The sequence below is a fragment of the Artemia sp. Qi Xiang Cuo genome, chromosome 3, assembly GCF_049724085.1.
Source record: "Artemia sp. Qi Xiang Cuo chromosome 3, ASM4972408v1, whole genome shotgun sequence".
NCBI lineage: Eukaryota > Metazoa > Arthropoda > Branchiopoda > Anostraca > Artemiidae > Artemia > Artemia sp. Qi Xiang Cuo.
Window position 1 is genome coordinate 69317253 of NC_142796.1, and position 21035 is coordinate 69338287.

The window sequence follows — 21035 nt, forward strand, 5'->3', positions numbered from 1 at the left end:
TAAGAATCTTAGACAGGGTTTATTCATATTGAATTAATTATATACAGTAAGTGCATGGCACTAATCCCCACAAAGGCCATTACTATTCTAATTCACAGTAGCACCAACCTAAGGGGGATATGAAGCAAACACAGGAAAGACAAGGCTTAGTAAACATTTTCGTTTACGACTTTGAAAATGAGCTATGACAGGCACATACGCGGGAGAGAAGTTAACTTTTTCTGAATCACAAAAAAATTTTTGGTACTTGTTAATTAAACGAAACAGACTCGAGAATTACGCATAGGTTAGATCTGAGAAAACCAGTTTCATAGCCACAAAGACGAGTGGCAGGTGATAAATTGCATTGGACTTATAAAAAGTGGACTATATATTTGCATTTTAGGGGGGGGGGGTTAGGTTAGGGGTGCTGTACAAATACTTTACCCCTATCCCATCCCCTAATGTGCAAATATAGAGCCAAATTATATTATTATATAAACTAAAGGTTATATGAAGGTTTTATTTCATTAGGATTAACCTAACTTCACTTCGTGGGTGTGTTTCATTTAATTTACAAGTGCCTAAGATTTTATTATTACTACTGAGCCTCCTTACGACAAATTTTCTACGCATATACGAGCTGTGACAGGCAAATAAATACTGCAGAAGTGTTTAGAATTTAATAGTAGAAGTTACTACTACTACTTCTACTAACAACAACTCAGTGCAGCACCAAGCCGCCTTAGGCTGACGCAGCTATGAAATCTCCACTTCCATCCCAATCTGTTCAACCCACTCCTCTCGGGATTGAGCTGCTCTTCATTTGTTCCTCGGTGGAAGGTCGAAAAGGGTTACCTCAGCCTTTCTCTAACTAAGGTCCCTAGAAAGCGGGATAGAACCATGTTTTTTTTGTACTGGCTGTTTTTGAAATACGATCAGTCAAATGGGTACCCAAAACTATCCATAGACAATGGTTTTACAGTCTAGAGCGAATAAAGCAAAATGAAGTGAAAGTTGTTTCGCAAAAGATATTAAAAAGCTGGGTACTCATTTAGAATCCGGTAAGTACGCTAGAAGTGAAGTTTCGTGAATACTAATGAAAAAATAGGATGAAAATATAATAGTTCAGAAACAAATTTGGGCTATATATTTGCACATTAGGGGGGGGGGGGTAAAGCATAGCATACATTAAACACGTAACCTAACCCAACCTAGGTACCTTTTAGTCCCCCTAAAACCAAAAAACTAAAGTTACAATATAGTTCCCGGAGTGAGAAACCCTTTGTTTGTACAGCGTCTCATATGAATTTCCGGGTAATGCCTATCTGATTTTCGCAATACAATTCTCGCGTACTTACCGGATTCTAAATAAGTACCAAAAACTGTCTTCCTTTTCACCGAACGAACCTCGATCCCCTTTGTACTACTTATAAAAACAAGGACAGGGTGCTCTTTTGTCCCTTACGATAGGGCGGGCCATTATAAGAAAGATGACGGCAGAATTTGCGTGATACCAGAAGAAACTCTTTAGGTATGTAAGTAAATAATGGTTAGGCAATAATTTAGACAAAACCAGAACACTGAGCGAAAGTAAGTTTCCACGAAATTAAGCTGTTACTTATCGGGATTAAGTTTGAACCGCTGTGCTGATGCCTTGATGAATATTTCTAGCTTATGTAACTGAAGCCGAAACTGAAACACAAAGGACGATAGCCTACTGCCTGGGCTATATATTTTTGAAGGTTCTTGTAAGTTATTGAACATTAAAATGACAATTCTTTGCTATTAGTTCGTTTTTGTTACGATTGATTATATTCCAGTTTATCCAGAATGTGTTTCAAAACCCCATTATCTTCAATCATAATTAGTGATTTCTTTATCAACTTTGTTCCGAAACAATAGATGAAACAAAACTAAACATATTAGGGGCTAAAGCTCTTGATATCTGTCATTTTAGGCTGAAGGTAGTAACAAATAAATAATGACCATTAACGATAAATGAGTTCTTGAATGCTCCCATAATTAATAGCTGTGACTAAAGACAAACGCCACGGGTAAAAGAATCACTATTTATGTTAAGAATGCACTCTGATGTATTTAAATGCGTTCTTTTAGGTATCTGGCACCCCCTCTCCCCACGCCTACACAATGATCCATCACTTTTTCATAATAGGTGATGTTTAATTATACAATTTTCTTATTTTTTTTCTTAATTTCCCTTTGGCTGCGCAGTTTTGCACTTGAGGATTTTCTAGGGGAATTGTTGGGGGAGAATTCTTGGACGACCCCGTGGTTGTTTCCACCCAATAACCGTGGGGTTGAGATCGGAGGCGATGCGACATGTGTTTCTTTTGGCATTCGGAAGAGGTGGCCGTACCATCTTTATTTTTGGTAAACATAAACTCATTGTAATAATAATTGTTAGCCTTTCTTTCGAGCTTAGCTCCCTGTTGGCTCTATTTAATTATGTATGTAGTTATATTTGTACGAAGTAAAATCTATCTATCTATCTATCTCAACGTACGCCGCGCCACGACAATTTGGGGAGAGGGACAAAGTGTAATAACAAATAAAAGTATTTTCCAATTAAAAATACCCCCCAAAAAGGTTTTCTTCAAAATCTAGGAGGAGGAAAAAAATGGAGGGAAGGACACCCTCCTCCAATTGACACCACTGATGTATATACCATTTAACATGGTATTTGAGAGAAATTTCATGCTGATGTGGTATAAACACTGGCAATAAACATTTACTGATTATCGTCTAGCGTAATGTACAGTATTGCTGACGACAGCAATGCCAGTGACCTACAAAAAGGATTGATGATCCACTTTTAGACCAGTTCTTTTCGCAAGAGATTTTCTAACATTTAGCTTTTAAGAACATTCACTTGTTCGACTTGACAGTGTAAACATTATGATTTATCGGATAGGAATTCTTGTTTCTTTATTATCAGTAAGAATTATTATTGTTATATTTTTTCTCGTAATTAATTCGCAAATGATTAGCACAAAGGTGAAATCTATTGCGCAAGGGGTATCCAAAGAGTTTTTTCCTGGTAAAAGGGGGCATGGTGACCAGAAACTTCTCCGCTCCTTTTTTTAGGGCTAAAGTCGCATTAAAGATGATTCATCAACTCTCCACAGCCCTAAGCAATATACCAACATATAATTAAATAAAACAGTAAATTAAAAATAAAAGTAAATTATTAAAAGTGAATTTAAATAAAATAGTAAATTAACAATAAATTAAAAATATTACCGTTTGATTCCTTATTTCATGCTCCTTTTCAACATAACAGTTGCTACCCTGACAATGCACCCCACCCCCTGAATGGACACATACATAGTTCTAATAATGTATTTGCTGTTCTCTCCATTCATTGATCCGTTGCAAAATTGCTTACGCTGTGTAGACCCAGTATATCCAGTTTAGCTTGAATGATTTTTCTGAGCATTGGATAAAAAATTATATTGAATACGTAAAAAATGTGATCGATAATAGAAAGAAATATGATAATCGGATTGATATAAATAAGCTACAAAATGTGATCGATAATAGAAAGAAATATGATAATCGGATTAATATAAATAAGCTACATATTATAAAGAAAGAATCTCATTGTGTTAGTGTTGTTTTTTCTTAGCTTGATTGCATATATATGCTAGGGCTGTATATGGGGCCATTAGGGAGAATGGGGATGAATTGTCTCAAGCACGACTTTAACCTTAAAAAAGAGCATAAAATTAGCAACCTAAAAATGTATAAATGTTGTTCTAGTATATCTCCATCTGCAGAGCTGTTATTTTGCAATTTAAAAAAAAAAAATCCATTTTCTGAAGATTACTTGTTTATAAATGTTGTGCTTGAAGCCCATCTGGTTATATGTGGCGATTGTAGCCTTACAATACTTTATATGATGGATAGTCATTAGACTGGATTGTTTTAGTAACTCAGTGTTGAAAACGGTCAAAAATCCAAGGACCCCACTCGAAACCCTAATATTACATCTAATTAAGATAGTTCAGTTTTTATTTATTGTGAACTCTTGTCATGTGGCTATTCCTTTCAGGAATACAGTGGATTGGCTTCTCAAAACTTCTAGTACGAAAAACACATTCAAAGTTAATATACTTCTTCCATACAATAGAGTTTATACACGAAAACAAAATAATATAAGAATAATAAAAACAAACTATAAATTTTATATCGTGTATATACAATACACAGTATTAGTGTTCCCAGTTTTAAAAAGAAATTTTCAAAAAAGAGAATGAAACCCCTTGAAAATGACATCAAAGCAAAACTGACGGCATTTTAGAAGGGTTTCTACCTCTAAAAATTTCTGCACATTTGTTTTCAAAATACCATTTTACTATTAAGAACAAGGAAAACATAAATTACCATCCTGAATCAGTTACAAATAGCAATTTTGTTTTCTCACGAGCCAGTTTTTGCTAGGGACATGTTTTTAAACTTTCGGTTACTATGGGCTGTTTTGAGACTTTTTAGCCTTTTAAGGGCCCAAAACGTGATTTCCTCAGAATCGATTATTGAATTATGAAAGAGCATAATAAAAAGCATCAGAGATATATTAACTTTCATCCAAGCTAATTCATGTTGAAAATTGTAAATTTACCCTCGACTCCTTTTTTTCACTCGCAAATACACCCCCCCTCCAGATGATCCCACATGAAGTCCGTCTACGGTCTAATGTGCTTCTCCGTTACATCAGTGCAATCATAGGTTGTAACTCCTATATTTAACCAGTTAGGTTCTCGGTCTGCAATTTATTGGAAAGGTATTCCTTGGCCTATATATGGGGGTTCTAGGAGTTTACCCCCTCGAAAATACCCCCCCCCCCCGTGGAAAATACCACACGGAAAATACCCCCCCTCCACGAAAAATACCACCACCCCGAGGAAAATACCCTCCGTGAAAAATACCCACCCGCGGAAAATACTCCCTGGGGTAGATAAGCGGAAAATATCCGCGTATCTATTTTCATCGTTTATCAAGTAGCATTGAAAAAAGTGTTATACTGGTCTTAAAACTTCATAATTTTGAAACAACCAAAAGAAGAATCTTAGAAAATCGATGTTTTCGGGTATGAATAGATCTAACATAGCCCCCACAGAGGGGGCAGGAGTAGAAAATATTTTTATTTCGATGTCCTGGGCACTTTGATGTTAGTCGAGTCACCTCTTTTCGTAATATCACGTCTGTTGCGAGGATCTTGATATAAGTTTGAAAACATGACTAGATATTAAGAAGTAATAATATAGAGCTATACTTTATTCCACAGCAAAGGGTGCTTTGTAGTGATATCATTTGCTTTCCATAAGTTGCATTGCACTTTCTATCTTGGAATTTTGCAAGCAGTACTTCATCACGAGTAAGGTGTCATGTCAATAACGTTAAATGTATGCCAGGATAAACATACATTTTCAAGTTTATTTAGAAGCCTTATACGTGTGGCTTAGACCTTATACTTTAGATGTGTGGTGAGCCAGTGGCGGATCCAGGGGGTGCTCCCCCCTAGCGGAGTCTAGAGTAGTGTAATTTACTTAATTAATCCAAGTTTGCGTTAAGTAAACTTGCTCCTAACGCAAGTTTATCAGATCAACCTATTTTGCACCCCCCTTAAAAAATCCTGGATCCGCCCCTGTGGCAAGCTGTTATTATTTATGTTATTGCTTCATCTTAACCCTTTCTTGTCTTGTGTATTTTGACGTTAGCTGTTAAAAAGGTTGGCATTTGCAATTACTAAAAGTGCTTATCAAAACCTATTAAACTGATTATTTGCTTAGTGTCAATAGAGCTCCATAAGCTTCAATTTGTTCTTTTTTAGATAGAAATTCGTCATAGATGGCGTCAATTAAAAACAATAGAGAGGAGGCAAAACGTAATTTTCAAAATCAAAAGGGAGCAAATTTCAATAAAATATGGTATTTTCAATGAAAGTACCCCCCCCCAAAAAAAATATGTTTCAAAACGTGGAACGAAGGAAAACGGTGGGGGGGGGCATATACAAATTTACAAATCCTTCTCATTCAAATTCAACCCCCCTTTGTTTTTGAACGGTCTTTCTTAAAGAATTATGACAAAAAGTAAAGCTTTAGTGTAAGAACGAGGATAATTTCTGTCCGTTTTAACTTTTAATGCTTTTCTTTACTTCCAGTGAAAAAACTTGGTTTTCTATTTCATTTCTAACCTTTTTTCAATCATGTCAGAAAAACCCTTTCCCTCCCTCCCCCGTTTAAATTATTCCCTGGAAAATACACCCAGGAAACTTTCCTCCCCAGAGAAGATTCTCCCTGTAACCCCCCCCCCCCCCAAAAAAAAAAAAATCATGTGTGTTTTCCAATAACAAATGTTATATGTGGTTTTGTGCTTGGGGTGGTTTTCCATGGGCATAATTTTCTGTGTGGAGGGAAATTTCTGGGAGTGAACTTTCTAGGGGAAATTTCGCGCTGGGGAGATTTGACAGAATTTCTATGCGATTTTTTGTCTTACGTTCTCTTTGTCTATTCAATTTTACATGTGGAGATGTTCCGGGGGAATTATCCGGGGGAAACTTTCATCGTGTTTGGATTACCGGGAAATAATTTCCACGGAAGGGGGATTTCCGGTGTGATCGGGAAAATAAATTGGAATGTTTTCAAATGAAATTCTTTTTCAAATAAAAGTATGCTAAGGAGATTTTTTTAAAGCTGAATTTCCTACTAGAAATTTTAGGGAGGGGGGATATTCAGCGAGGATGGAACTGTCCGAAGGAAATTTTACTGGAAGGTTTATTTTACGCGGGATGAACTTTCCACAGAGGAGTTTTCTATGATGGGAGGGGGTTTTTCAGGGGGGTGAGCCGGATTTACCGGCATTATTTAAAAAAGATCAGAAATTAAAAAAAAACAATTTTCAACAGAAAGTAAGGAGCAACAATAACAACTTAAAACGAACAGAAATTGTTCCGCATAAGAAAGGGTTGCCCCCGTCCTCAATACCTTTCTATTTATGCTAAAGTTTGACTGTTTGTCCCAATTTTTAAAGATCGACTCCTGAAACACAAGGACCGTTTAATTAGAATAGAAAGTTGTTTTTTTTAATGTTAAAAACTTCAGCATGAAGAAAAAGGTATTGAGGAGGGGGCAACCCCTTAATATACCGAATAATTTCTATTCGTTCTGAGTTTTAATGTTGCTCCTTATTTCTAGCTGAAAAAACTTGAGTCCGTTTTCTTCACAGATTACGAACTATCATTGTAGAACCCTTATTTGCTATGTTTTGTCTATGGACACCCGGAAATATTACATAGGTCCTTGGGGTCCACGGGGACACAAGTTGAAAACCCCTGATATTTCAATGATAAATAAAATCCTGACATTTTTTGATGAGAGGAAAACAAAACGATACTTTTCAGTCACAAACGATGACAATAATTGTTTTAGTCATTATGAATAACAAACGGGATCATTCCACAATGAGAGAATAATAAGCAACAGTTGCCCGACAACAGAAAAAAACCGTGCGAATTCAGCAATGACAAAAAATAAGTGGCACTTGTTGCAACGATACTTTTGGTGATGATGATACAAAAAAAGGCCACGGAACTTTCTTGTAGCGAAATTTTATATAACTTTAGGTGAGGAGTTTCAGTCAAATTAACAATTGCACTATCGCGCAAATAAGATCTAACTTAATGGAGAAAATTACTCTTACGGTAATTTAAGGGTACTTCTAGTTTTAATATGTGTAGTTTAAGTAAATATTGAAATTTCAAGAAGAACACAAATGTCCACTGTTTACTTTGAATAGCGAAGTCAAATTGGATAATATCAAAATTTAACTTTGAAAATATACTGATTTTTTCAAATAAAATCACATATGGTACATATTATTGCAGTAATCTGAAATACTGGTAATGATGTTGCTGTTTTACTACTTCAAGCACTAAACCAACTGTTTCAGCCACTCAACGGCGTCAATGGGTGGAGATTTTCCGCCCCTCCCCCAAGATTTCCTTCCATATATTTGGAAAACGCACTTTTTTTGCTATTTCCACTGAATTTTTTTTTGCTATATATATATATATATATATATATATATATATATATATATATATATATATATATATATATATATATATATATATATATATATATATATATATATATATATATATATATTTATACATGGGCGTAGGCAGCATATTGTCTGGGGGGGCAGTCGATAGTGTGATGGAGTTTTATCAACTGTTTTTTCCAAACCATCTGCTTTTTCAGCCATATCTAATGTAAATTTGAAGGTCTAGGGGGGGGGCAGCTGCCCCCCTGCCCTCCCTCCCTACGCCCATGTACATATATATATATATATATATATATATATATATATATATATATATATATATATATATATATATATATATATATATATATATATATATATATATATATATATATATATATATATATATATATTTATACATTTTTTTCTACTTGGATTTAGTCAGCGTTACCAGTCAACTTTTTCAAGGGGGGAGCTTCCGCCCCTCCCCCTGGCTGAATGATGCTGCCTTATTTTTATATTTTTGTTCTGAGATTTCTATTATATAGCATTAAAAGTGCCAATTAGACGAGGTCCCCCCCCCCTGGAATTCAGCTTATGGGAGCCCATGTTGCCAGCGAGTTACGCACGCAGTTTAAATTTACCAGAGGAAACTTCTCCACGATATTTCAGAGGGACTGGTTTCTTTGTTTAGTAAAATTTAATGAAGTAAAACTAATTTTAGCCTTTAATTCTGCAAGAAAATGGAAGGCGTTTCTTTCTTCAAAATATTTGAAAAAGAAGTTTAACTCTATTCTAGTGCAAATTTTTATTTTATTTACAGCCCCAAGACCGTACTTATATTGGGTCCTATCATGTTAAACAGCAACAGTTATCCAGTTGCTGCTGTTTTAGTCCTGCAATGTCCAAAGTTTTGTTTAGGTGGTTATTCAAAACCCATTTTCCTTCATTCAGGTATGGCTTCAAATATCGCCGGTTGTTTCTCATGGTAGGCTTATGGACCCTCCTGCAAGGAATTCTATGTGGCGATTTGGTTTCCCAAGCACAGTGGACTACAATGACAATGAATTATATTGTGGAGGTCGAGGTGTTCAGTTTGGTGTAAATGACGGAAAATGTGGAGTTTGTGGCAATGATTATCGTGACAAAGTACCAAGACCTCATGAAATGCATGGCCTTTACTATTCTGGACTAAATACAAGGCGCTATGCCCCAGGACAGGTACGTGGATTTAGTGAAGGGGACGAATAAGATCCCTCTTACGAAATAAATAGGTTTTATGATCTTTTCTAATTGTCAAATGCCTTATAAAAAAGATAGGGCAGTTTAAAGAGATAAGGACCAACAAATCTAGAAGAAACTAAACTTGCTCAAATGTCCATCGAACAATGCACATGTTTTTTGTGTAGGAGGGAGGGGTGACAGACTTCTCCCTGAAAAATTTCTGTGCATAAGCTTTAAAGCTCAATTGACCATTACATTAAATTTGCCATTTCTTTTACCTTACTGAATAAGTCCGTTAAGCATACATCAAACATCGAATCTTTGAACAAGGGTGTATCCAGGATTTTTTTCTGGTGGGAGGGAGGTATTTTCTTCAGAGGCGGGGGGGGGTGTTTACAGATTTTTACAAAACGCATCAAAATGCATTTTCGTTGCATTTTTACCAGTTGGCCAAATATTACGGGGAATTTAAAATCAGGTTGCCCCCACCCTTCCAAGGGATACGACCATGTCTGCCACGCATGGAACAACCACCGCACCACACTACTTCCCGCCATGCTTGGCATATTTCCGTCAGATTGCGCCTCTTCGCCCCACCTGAGGCATGTTTTCGTCATGCAACGCCTCCTCACTCCACGGTTGGCGCACTTCTATCACGCGTAGTTCTTGGTACCTGTTGTACATGGTTTTTATAAGTGGATGACCCCTTAAGAACAAGCACAGATTGAAAAAGGCTTTTCCATATATTTAATTTCTGTTCTTTATTCTCTTTTAAAGAGAGAGGGATAGGAAAAAGAGAGAGAGAGAGAGAGAGAGAGAGAGAGAGAGAGAAGAGAGAGGCAAACAGAGAAAGAAAGAGTAGCAATTATTTCATAAAGAGATGCAAAACAAATATTAGCTTCGAAATACTAGCACGCAGAAAAACTGGTAATATTTTCAGAAAAACAACATTTTCAACACGGCATTGACTTGTCCGCGTGTAAAACTTGTTTTTAAAAGTTCAATGTCTTTAGATGAGATACCCCACCCTTTTATTTGATTCAGTTTTTGATAATAGTTTTGTAACGGACCAATAATACGGTAGTAATATCTGCGTTGATAAGAAAAAAATCAATATCTATCAGAAAAATTGATTTTAAAAGCTTATGTCACCATTAATTTTACTCAAAAGATTTGCGCTGACTCTGTATCCTTGTAATCACCATACACAAAAACAACTGCACCTTTAAGGTGTAGGCGTTCCGACTACAAAAGATTATAAAATACAAATTTATAAGGCTTTCAACAATTTTTCCCTAGTCATGGTAACGATAACTATTAGTATAGATGGATCTTAAGCAAACTCAGTTTTCAGTTTCTGTTTTCAGTGCAGCACTAGTTTTTAGAATTCTAAAAACGTAAGGAAATAAAACGGATCACTTTATTTGAACCAGTTTTTTTTTTAATAAAATCTTACAAAAGATTTTATTGTTCCACTAGATTTTGAGAAATACAAATTTTTGGACATGTTCATTTAAACAAAATTTCAAAAAAAAATCCATCACCATCACACTAAGTAATTTTTTATACTTACATGTTATATCGACCACAGTTTGTTTTTGATCTGTAATGAAACCGGTTTTCTGCATCCGCTCGGAGGTAATCAGCTTAGTCTGAGCGAGATAAAATACTATGCAGGTATATTTTAATTAAATATTTAATACATAGAGGTGGTTAGGTATTTAATATAATGCGTTCTGCGCGGCCTGCTTTTCATAATTCTCTGTTGTATTTTTCATAGTTTTTTTTTTACTGAACCTACTAAATTTTCCTCATATTTGGTATATTCCTATGCTATCGTTACTATGGTTCATAGTAACGATACATGTATCGTATATCGTATGGTTCATGCATATATCGGTTCATAGTATGGCTATAGTAGGTATATTTTCAAGCTATCGGTTACTATGGGTTGTGATTCACCCTTTACTGGGTTGCAGCTATTGCAACAATCCTGATATTTTCGTACGTGATTTTCTTTCAATATTAATATTTCTTGTTTCAGACAGTTAACATCAATATTGATCTCACAGCTAACCACTGGGGTTACTTCGAGCTAAAACTCTGTCCCTCAAATTATGATTCAAACAAGGAAATGCAAGCCTGCTTCGACAAATATCCTTTGAGGATCGCTGGAACAAATACGACAAGATACGAAATAAGTAAAGATACCCCGAAAAAAGGTACCTTTAAATACAGGATTCAGTTACCTCCAAAAGTGACCTGTTCTCATTGCATTATTCAATGGACTTACTATACAGGTAATATATGTCACCTTCTTGTTCTTCATTAACAGAACACATTGTCCTATAGTCAAGGCCGTATCCAAGGGGGAGGGGTAGGCAGTTTCAACCCCCCCTCCCCCTGGAAGGTTTGTCTGACTCGTAAAAACGTAAAAAAAACGAATATAAACGAATTTCTTATGCGTTTTTTTTTTAAGTTTTTTGTACCCCCCTCCGAAAATAAATTCGTTTTTAAGCCCCCTCTCCCTAAAAAAAGAAATCCCGGATACGGCCCTACCTATAGTCATAGATTTATGTCCCCCGCATATGAATTATTCTGGCGTGTGTTGTCCTATGCAACACAGTAAAGACTATGGAAGAACAAGGTTCTAACCGGGAAGACAAAACCCTTATAGATTTAGAGTACGCCGGTAATGTTCGTGTTCTATGTAAAAGTGCTGGCAAAATTAATAAATTTTAATAGGTTTTGAAACCCCAAAGTAAGATAACAGGTTCGAGTTGCATAAATTAAGAATGCAGTATGACAAAAATGGTACACAAATTTCATCTCCGTAACACCCAAGTATCACTACTTTGGATCAGTGCGCTTACACACTGCCAAATAATAAGGCCCCAGGTGCTGATAGTGTGATAAATGATTTATTTTTTTTTAACATGGCGGTTATGAGGTTACATTTAAGTTACTGAAGATTATGAATATGATTTTTGAAAAAGGTATAGTTCCTTACGATTTTAGGAAAACTCTAAGTAATCCCATCCATAAGAAAGGTGATAAGGGTGAGTGTGGTAATTATAGAGGCATTAGGCTGGTTTCTGTAGGAAGCAGATTACTTAGCATGATAATACTTTTTCGACTTAGAGCTGCTGTAGATGAGGTTTTAAGAGAATAACAGCGTGGTTTTAGGAAGGGTAGACAGTGAGTTGACAAAATTTTCACTCTTAGGTTAATAATCGAGCACTGCCTGAGTCATCAAACGCCTTTATTCCTCAGTTTTATAGATTATGAGTAAGCGTTGGCTTCAGCTGATAGATGAGCTTTAGCGAAGGTCCAATCCTCGTATGGTATACCAGATAAATAAATTAAAGTGATTAATGCTATGTACGAGAATAACATTACTGCGGCTAGGAAATGATGCTAGTAGGTGGTTTCATATTGAATCAAAAGTTAAGCAGGGTTGCATTATATCTTCATTTATGTTTATCATTTTGGTAGACTTTGTCCCGAAAAACATGACGGAGGCAATGGGAGAACATGGAATCGAATGGGAAAGTATAACGCTCCTTGAGTTAGTTATACAAATGATTTGAGTGTCCTAGATGAAAACGTTAGCAAAATGAGCGATTTTTTTGGAGGTTTGTGATCTCAGGGCGCAAAAATAGACTTGAAAGGAGCGGGCGAGGCTGAGTTTGCCTCAGCCGGCTTGGTGCTTCAATGAAATCACAGTATAAAGATATAGCAGTAAGTTTACCGCAGATAATTTCTGGTTGTTCATTCTCGGTGCGAACAAACAGCCCCTCCCACTTATTCTTGCATTAGCAGGTACAAACAGCTTCTCTCATTTGATCTGCCATTAGCGGTCCAAATACCCTGGAACACATATTTTGGCAGAAACTTTCTCAAAATGCCTTTGAAACCAACTTGAGACTTCGAAACCTACTTTTAATTCCTAAAAACATCTAATAATAACATTGCACTACTAATTACCGAATTTCATACATGTGTTGGAATAAATTAATCTAAAATTAGGTTCTTTAAAATTTAGTGTTCCAACGTTGAAGCCAAGTTTCGCGTTCAAGAGAAATCTGACTTGTGTACTCGTGAAAAAATCGAATGTCGCTTATGTTTATACGTTCTCCGGAGCACTCGCACCTCGGTCCGGGTTTTTATAATGGGTGAGATAGGGTAAGATCATACTGCCTATAATTTATATACTGTGAATGAAATGTTAGTAGTAGAAGTAGTTCTATTCAATCTTGCTGGACAACCTAAAAATGCCTAAGAGCACAGCGCAACCAAGGGACTCTAATGTGCTTTCTCATTTCAAGGTAGGGTAAATGACAAAGAGGATAATGCAATTGATTCACTGACTAATTTTATTAATATTATTTAAACCCAAGAATAATTTGCTTGGCAGAAAAGTTTACGCACAAAAAAGAACTACATTTGAAATTGTGCTTTGTTACCAATAAAATATTAGAAAAAATTGTGAATATTATTGAATAAACATCATTCTTTGGGGACGAGGGGGGAGGGTTGCGTGTTGGATGTTGATGCGTTTGGAGACCGGTCTGGTTCTCTATAGGAGCCAATTTCCAAGGTTTTCTTGCTATATCTGAAAAACGAGGACAGCTCCGTCGCTCCTTGGTATTTTCCAGCCTTATCAGCTGTGCGTTGCTATTCCTGTTACATTATAGAGATAAATTGTGTTTTCATATCCTCCAGTTATGTGCTAACCAATTTTTTTCTTCCAATCACATGGTAAAATTTGTAGTTATAAAACGGAATAAATCTAGGTATGTATGTCTGCATTGGATTAGCGACAATTCTTGACTACTTACGACCTTGCGTCGGCCCTGCGATGTGTTGCTGCTGCTGGTATCAAACCCACTGTGCCACCGCAAGACAAACAAATCTAGCTATTACCAAAAATGGATTAGTTGACGATTACAATATGAGAAAAGAATGTACATAGATCAGAGCGTAGGGATAAAAGAGCGAGAGAAGACTCGCCATTTTGATGAAGATGGCACATAAAGACAAAAAGTATTCCTATGCCCTAATTTATTAAATCTTCCAATAAGGACCTTTGTCATATGACAATGAAATTTGAAATCATGCGAGAGAAAATTCGATTTACCCTGTGTAGCTCTTCCTCTGTCCGGGTCGGTTATTGGCGTGTTGCCATTCGACTTTTTTCCATTTTTTAAGCAAAATATTACAGAAGTAATAGTAATTAAAACAAAATAAAAAACTAAGGATGATCTAAGATATTAAAACAATGTTTCTCAACTTACTCAATTTCCGTGTGCTTACAAAACCTTCAAGCAGCACTTGCATAACGTGTCTCTTTCATATTTTGCTTTATTATAACCCTCCTGGTATTATTGTACTATCTCTCCAACACGGAGTTTTCTAGGGAGCCCTAAGGTTGTGGGATTATTGAATAAATTGGTTCTGTAGTGCACAAAAAAAGAAAAAATAAATGCATTTCACTATAATTAGCCGACAATGTTAATTTTTTGTCATTGTCACTATTTAGTAGTATTTGGCTTGACCCCAGCTTTGTGTGTTTCCATAACTCCGACTCCAAAAGGTCTTCTATAATTTCTGTTACTTCGACTCTGACCCCATTCAGCAAAAATTTACTAAAATGCCGACTTCAGCCCCAAGCCCTGTATTTTAAAACATTCTTTTTTAAGGAAATACATGGGGCATCTGTCCCGACGGGACTGGAGCTGTGGGGTGTGGAAACCAAGAAACGTTTGTTAACTGCGCAGATGTTTCAATCGTTTCTGGTTCTGGATCCAGGCCTGGACCTGCCACTCAGGAAAACCCCTTTCAACTGTATGTCTCTAAAGATGGTCAACTAGCGTCTCCTCCGCTTTCACCGGGTCAAGAATTTGAGCCACTTGTTGTTGAGTAAGTAATGTTTTACAACTGATTTTGGATCTGGATGGCGAACGTGGTTCGGCAGTCTCATTCCCATAGCACATCAATATAGCTATTTGGTTCTATAATAATCACTAGTATTGTAATTATTTTCAGCCACCCACCTTCCCCAAAAAGACAATATAAAACCCAAAGTCACATCTACAAAATATTGCTGATTTTGCTGTTTTGAATTGGCTTTGTTTTGAATTTCTAACTAACTGTTGATGAGAAATAAGTAAAAAAGTAATACACAACTACCAAATCAGCAAACTTTGTATATATCCTAGATCTGGCCTAATAAAAGGGGGAGGAGGAGGGCTGGGGCTCAATTTCAAGGAGAGTGATTATTGTATTGGGAAACACCATTGAATGTGAAAAGAAATTATATATATTTTTTTTGTATGTGATTTTTGTCTTATTAACAGCGATTGCTCAAAGTTTTATCTAATCCTAGAGTATAATTATCTACTAAAATCATGGATTAATTAGTTCTCTTGCATACATAAATAATACCTTTGGAGAAGATTTACTTGCTACATTAAGCACTTCCTTCTATATATTCTATCTTCTGCTTTCATATACATAAGCCTGCGTATTCAAAGAATTCCAAGTTACGGATGAATATACCCGTAGATTAAATTAGTATACATGTGAAAGCTACGCTTCCATTCCATCTGAAACCAAGGTACCACTGAAAAACAAAGACAAAGTAGAGAAAAGTGAGAGAAATTAATTTTATTTATCCCGAAAAGTCAAAATTTTCTAATACTGGTGGTTCGTATGTAATACTTGTGGTCCCGTTTCTAAAACTAGTGAAACACTTCCCTTTTTATTGGTACCAAAAGTCCAAAATAGCCATACTGGCGTGTTCCATTTTTGAAATAACTTTGATAAAAGGTGGGCCACTTTCAACACCCTGTAGGTGGGCTTAAAGGACTCTATTTTTGCGAAAGAACCAAGACGGGTCCTGTTTCAAACAAAAATATCTATACAAAATTTGCTTCCAGTTAGGGGTGGAAGGCTCTTAATATCGACAGGACGATCGTTATGGCACAGTCAGAATGTTCTATCTTTGATACGTTCTGAGGTATGACCAACAGCCAAAACCTTTTTCCACTCTTTTCCACAGCAAAACCTAGTGCGAACATACCAGAAATAAAGAACATAGCATCACCAACTTCCAGCAGAGGGCAGAGTGACGAAGATAAAAAAAAAAGAAGAAATTTAGAAAACTATTGACGAAATTATGCATTTTCATGTATTTGTCTTGTTCTAAAAATGAAACAAAATCCCTATTTGCGATAATCTTGAAATTTTGAAAAATGCAGATACTAGGTTTCAGCAGAAGACGGCAGATGGATCATCCCAATTTTTGAGAAATTGTTTCAAAAATCTTTAAAAACCTGTCGTTTGGAATAAATTTAGGCAATAGTTTTCAGTCATAATGTGCGATATATATATATATATATATATATATATATATATATATATATATATATATATATATATATATATATATATATATATATATATATATATATATAAATAAAAAAGTTCAAATAGGGATAAAATCCTTTTAATAGACAGTGATGATAGAAATTCACAAAAATACCAGATATTTCGGTCACATATACAGTGACCGTCATCAGTAGTAAAACTAAAATAAAACAATTTAAAACAAAAGTTTATATACTAAATCAAATAACACTACATATTATTTGAATCTCTAATTCTTTTCAAAGCAAAGGCGGAAGCTATTCTCTTTGACCTTCTTGGATTCGGTTCATTAGCGTTCAATGATATAACATTTGGACAAAGGTCAACTACATTGGGTGAATTGAACTTTACTCTCTCAGATTTTAATAAATTATCATAGATAGAGTCCAGCCCATATTCACCTGTATCTCGATTCAAAGCAATATTCTTGAATAAGATTTTCTTTATTTCAAGAATTTCACGAAAATTTTGCTTTAAACCGCGATCCCTAGAAATCAAAGAGACATTCTCGAACAAAATAAAATGGTCTGGAAAATTAAAAATATGTTCTGAAAGGGCTGAAGTGAAATCTTCAGACTTAGAAACTTGCTTTAAAGCCGAAGAAATAGAATCTTTGTGTTGTAATATATTACAACACAAAGATTCTATTTCTTCGGCTTTAAAGCAAGTTTCTAAGTCTGAAGATTTCCCTTCAGCCCTTTCAGAACATATTTTTAATTTTCCAGACCATTTTATTTTGTTCGAGAATGTCTCTTTGATTTCTAGGGATCGGGGTTTAAAGCAAAATTTTCGTGAAATTCTTGAAATAAAGAAAATCTTATTCAAGAATATTGCTTTGAATCGTGATACAGGTGAATATGGGCTGGACTCTATCTATGATAATTTATTAAAATCTGAGAGAGTAAAGTTCAATTCACCCAATGTAGTTGACCTTTGTCCAAATGTTATATCATTGAACGCTTATGAACCGAATCCAAGAAGGTCAAAGAGAATAGCTTCCGCCTTTGCTTTGAAAAGAATTAGAGATTCAAACAATATGTAGTGTTATTTGATTTAGTATATAAACTTTTGTTTTAAATTGTTTTATTTTAGTTTTATTACTGATGACGGTCACTGTATATGTGACCGAAATATCTGGTATTTTTGTGAATTTCTATCATCACTGTCTATTAAAAGGATTTTATCCCTATTTGAACTTTTATTTATCGTCATGGAAAGGCAGTGTGGTCTCCGAAATTATCTACGATATATATATATATATATATATATATATATATATAGTTTCCTTTTTCAGCTCACAAGTTTGCCTTGCTACTGGAAAATATAAAGGCAATAAAAAACGTGATGAGTGGTGCATGACCAACTGTTTGAAGTACCCACCCAATTGTCCACAAAGCCGATGCAAATGCATGTAAGTATTTTAATTTGCAATTTCTAGGAGATAAGGAAAAAGGTGGCCGGCGTTTACCCCCCCCCCCCGTGGAAATTAAGGCTTTCCAAATTTGAGAATTTTACTTAGTTTTTTTTTATTTCTGTAGGGGGAAGGAATTTTGGTACTTGTGTACTATGAGCAACTCACTCAAGTTTACGCTGTGTAAAACTCGAGAATAAACCGGTTTCTTCGTTAGTCTTTTTCAGCTTAGCGCGAGACAAGACAAAGACAAGTGACAGAATATATGGAAAATATATAATTTGGGCTATATATTTGCACATAAGGGGAGGGGGGTAAAGTATTTGGACAGTTTGAAGTCAGAAAATTATTACTTCTAGGTATATCCAATAAAAGATTACAGAAAACTTGTAAAGTATACGAAAATACTGTTAAATAAAAAAAAAATAAAAAATCCCAGTATAAAGTAAACATAATGTTTCATTTAAGTGTTTTTTTTTTCCAAGTGTTTTTTTTTCAATGACCGATTTTCTAAGTATTAAGTACTACTATTAGGTTAATGTAGTGTTTCATTTAAGTGTTTTAAGATGATCGCTGATTAAAGTTTATGTTATTTGTGGCTTTCATTTATGTTATTTTACTATGTTCATGGTTAGTTTTAAAATACACTTCAATGTCTATTTATTTAATAAGTAGAATACTTGTACCAAACACATTTTGCATGCAGACCTGCTATACTTTACCCCCCCCCCCCCTAATATGTAAATATATAGCCCAAATTAATTTCTAAAGTAACGAAAAAACTGGTATGTTCTCGAATTTTACACAGCATAAACTTGAAATGAGTGGCGCATAATACCCAAGTAACAAAATCCCTTCCCCCTACGGAAAAAAATAAAACTCAAATAAAATTCTCAAATTTTGAAAGCCTTATTTTACACGGGGGGGGGGGGTATTTTCCGGGGGGTTATCGCCGCGGGTAAACGCATAGAACCAAGGAAAAATACTAAGTCATGTTCTCAACAACAAGTTAAAAGGAAATTATTCCATACCGAAAATTGAAGCCATTTTTGGATAATATTCCAAACATCAATACTCAAAAATACATTCTTAAAAAGGGTATCAAAATTTTTATATTGATACTCCAGTAAATTTTCAGTTGTCACTCAGTAAATCAAAATATCCGTAGAAACATGTCAATTATGAGCATATATACCAGTATTCATTTAAGATAGGCTCCATTTCAGAAGGGGTGAAAAACTCATCAAACCAAGAAATAAGCTAATTATTTTTACAGTTGAGTTACATTTTACTAGGGATATGGCATGGTATGTAGAATAGCATCAAATTTAAGTTTTTTTCGATATTCAAATTAAAAAGGAACAAAATATGTAGAAACGAGAAATAATGATAGAGAATGGGAAAATTCTCTTTAAAATTTTGACATAAAAACAAATGTGAAAATTTAGTCTGTCAATTGTCTCCTCTTTTGTGTCCAACCTTTGGATTTTTCTGTTTCTTTTAAATATATCAAAGTTTTGATACAGTTGGAAGAGGTACTGTAACCTGATAGCTTACAAAAAAAACAAATGAAACATTCAAATAGTATACAAACTCTCAGAACACCAAAACACACAATTCCATGCAGAATTACCGAGGCTAATTTTATTTTGAGTTTCTTAGGTTAATGGGTGGATGTAGTTCAAGACAGAAAAGCCAAATGAACAAACTCGCACCAGTCTGCCATTTTCCAGATTTATTTAGTCCAGTAAGTGAGAAACCACACGAAAACTAAAATGTTGTTATTTGGAAAAGCCATCCAGGATTTTTGTTTTACAAAACTGTTCTAACAAAACGCATCAGAAATTTGTTTATATGCTTGCTTGTTATTTTTTTTACAAGCTGGAAAAAAATACCTGGGGGTGGAAGGGGTCGAATTCAGTAACCCTCATCCTGGAATCCGACAACCCTCACCCTGGAATCTGGTAACCATCCCCTGGAATCCACCTTGTTCTTTGGTTTCCAAGACATGGATACTAAAAATAAAGTTACAAGTTAAAGTAGACACTGGCTAAAAAAATTCGGCCTTTGTTCAAAAAACTACCATTTAAACTGAATTCTTAATTATTAAAATTGAGTACTGCACTCTCATAGACTATGTAGTTGACAATAACCTAATTCGTAATCTATGTTTTCAGAACTGATTGTGTTCCTATTGGTGGTCTAGAAAGGATCAAGGGAACTGATGTCTTCTGTCACATCAACTGCTTGAGATACCCACAAGATAAGTGCCCAAAAGACAAATGTTCATGTAGCTGAACTTTTTTAAAGGATATCATTTTCTTTTTAATTTATTCTACAACTTGTATTTAATAAATCGTTTTTACTTATTTCATGTAACTGCCGTATGAAGTACTTACTAGGTCCATTACAGTTATGAACATACAGGGTGGAAGGGAAATCCACCTAAAAAAATCCTATGAATGTACCCAATGATTGCCATACCAGAGCCATTGATTCCAAATCCTTAAATGAGAAAAAATTTTATCAACTGTGAATATCCCTAAGTTCACATAGCTGCATTTTCATATAAAAAAGAATGTTATTTTCATCTTCCTTCAGATTTCATCTGTTGTTTTTTTTTTTTTTTTGGTAACAGGCTCATTAGAGGTTTTCTACTCAATCCCATGTTTCTAACTTTTCTATTTATATTAAAAAAACGGTAGATAATGATTTCATATTAATGGTTAGCATTTTTGTGCCATCTCCTCTACAAGAGCTGTTTCCCATTAAAAGAAAAAGCAAAGCCATTTGAAACAAAGAGATATCGTCAGTCGGTTATTAAAAGGACGTATCTCCATAATTGTAATTTTTATTTCCCCTCCGATAACCCTAAAACAAAAACGGATTGATACATTTTGACTTATTTATCGATCCTTTTTTT

The 21035-nt window shown here is 35.0% G+C and overlaps 1 protein-coding gene across 1 annotated transcript; it reads left to right on the forward strand.

Annotated features, from left to right (window-relative positions):
• The first annotated feature begins 2844 nt into the window (after positions 1–2844).
• On the forward strand, positions 2845–20481 carry LOC148954472 (uncharacterized). The gene is made up of 6 exons (XM_089086537.1): positions 2845–2937; positions 9001–9267; positions 11315–11570; positions 14973–15192; positions 17996–18112; positions 20290–20481. The coding sequence occupies exons 1-6, from the start codon at positions 2899–2901 to the stop codon at positions 20408–20410; spliced, it is 1020 nt and encodes a 339-aa protein (XP_088942663.1). The 5' UTR covers positions 2845–2898; the 3' UTR covers positions 20411–20481.
• Positions 20482–21035: the final 554 nt, after the last annotated feature.

Coding starts and splice junctions, on each gene's coding strand:
- LOC148954472 (XM_089086537.1), top strand. CDS start 2,899: ATGATTTATCGGATAGGAATTCTTGTTTCTTTATTATCA. Junction 2,938..9,000: donor TTCTTGTTTCTTTATTATCA/GTAAGAATTATT, acceptor TCCTTCATTCAG/GTATGGCTTCAAATATCGCC. Junction 11,571..14,972: donor TCAATGGACTTACTATACAG/GTAATATATGTC, acceptor TTCTTTTTTAAG/GAAATACATGGGGCATCTGT.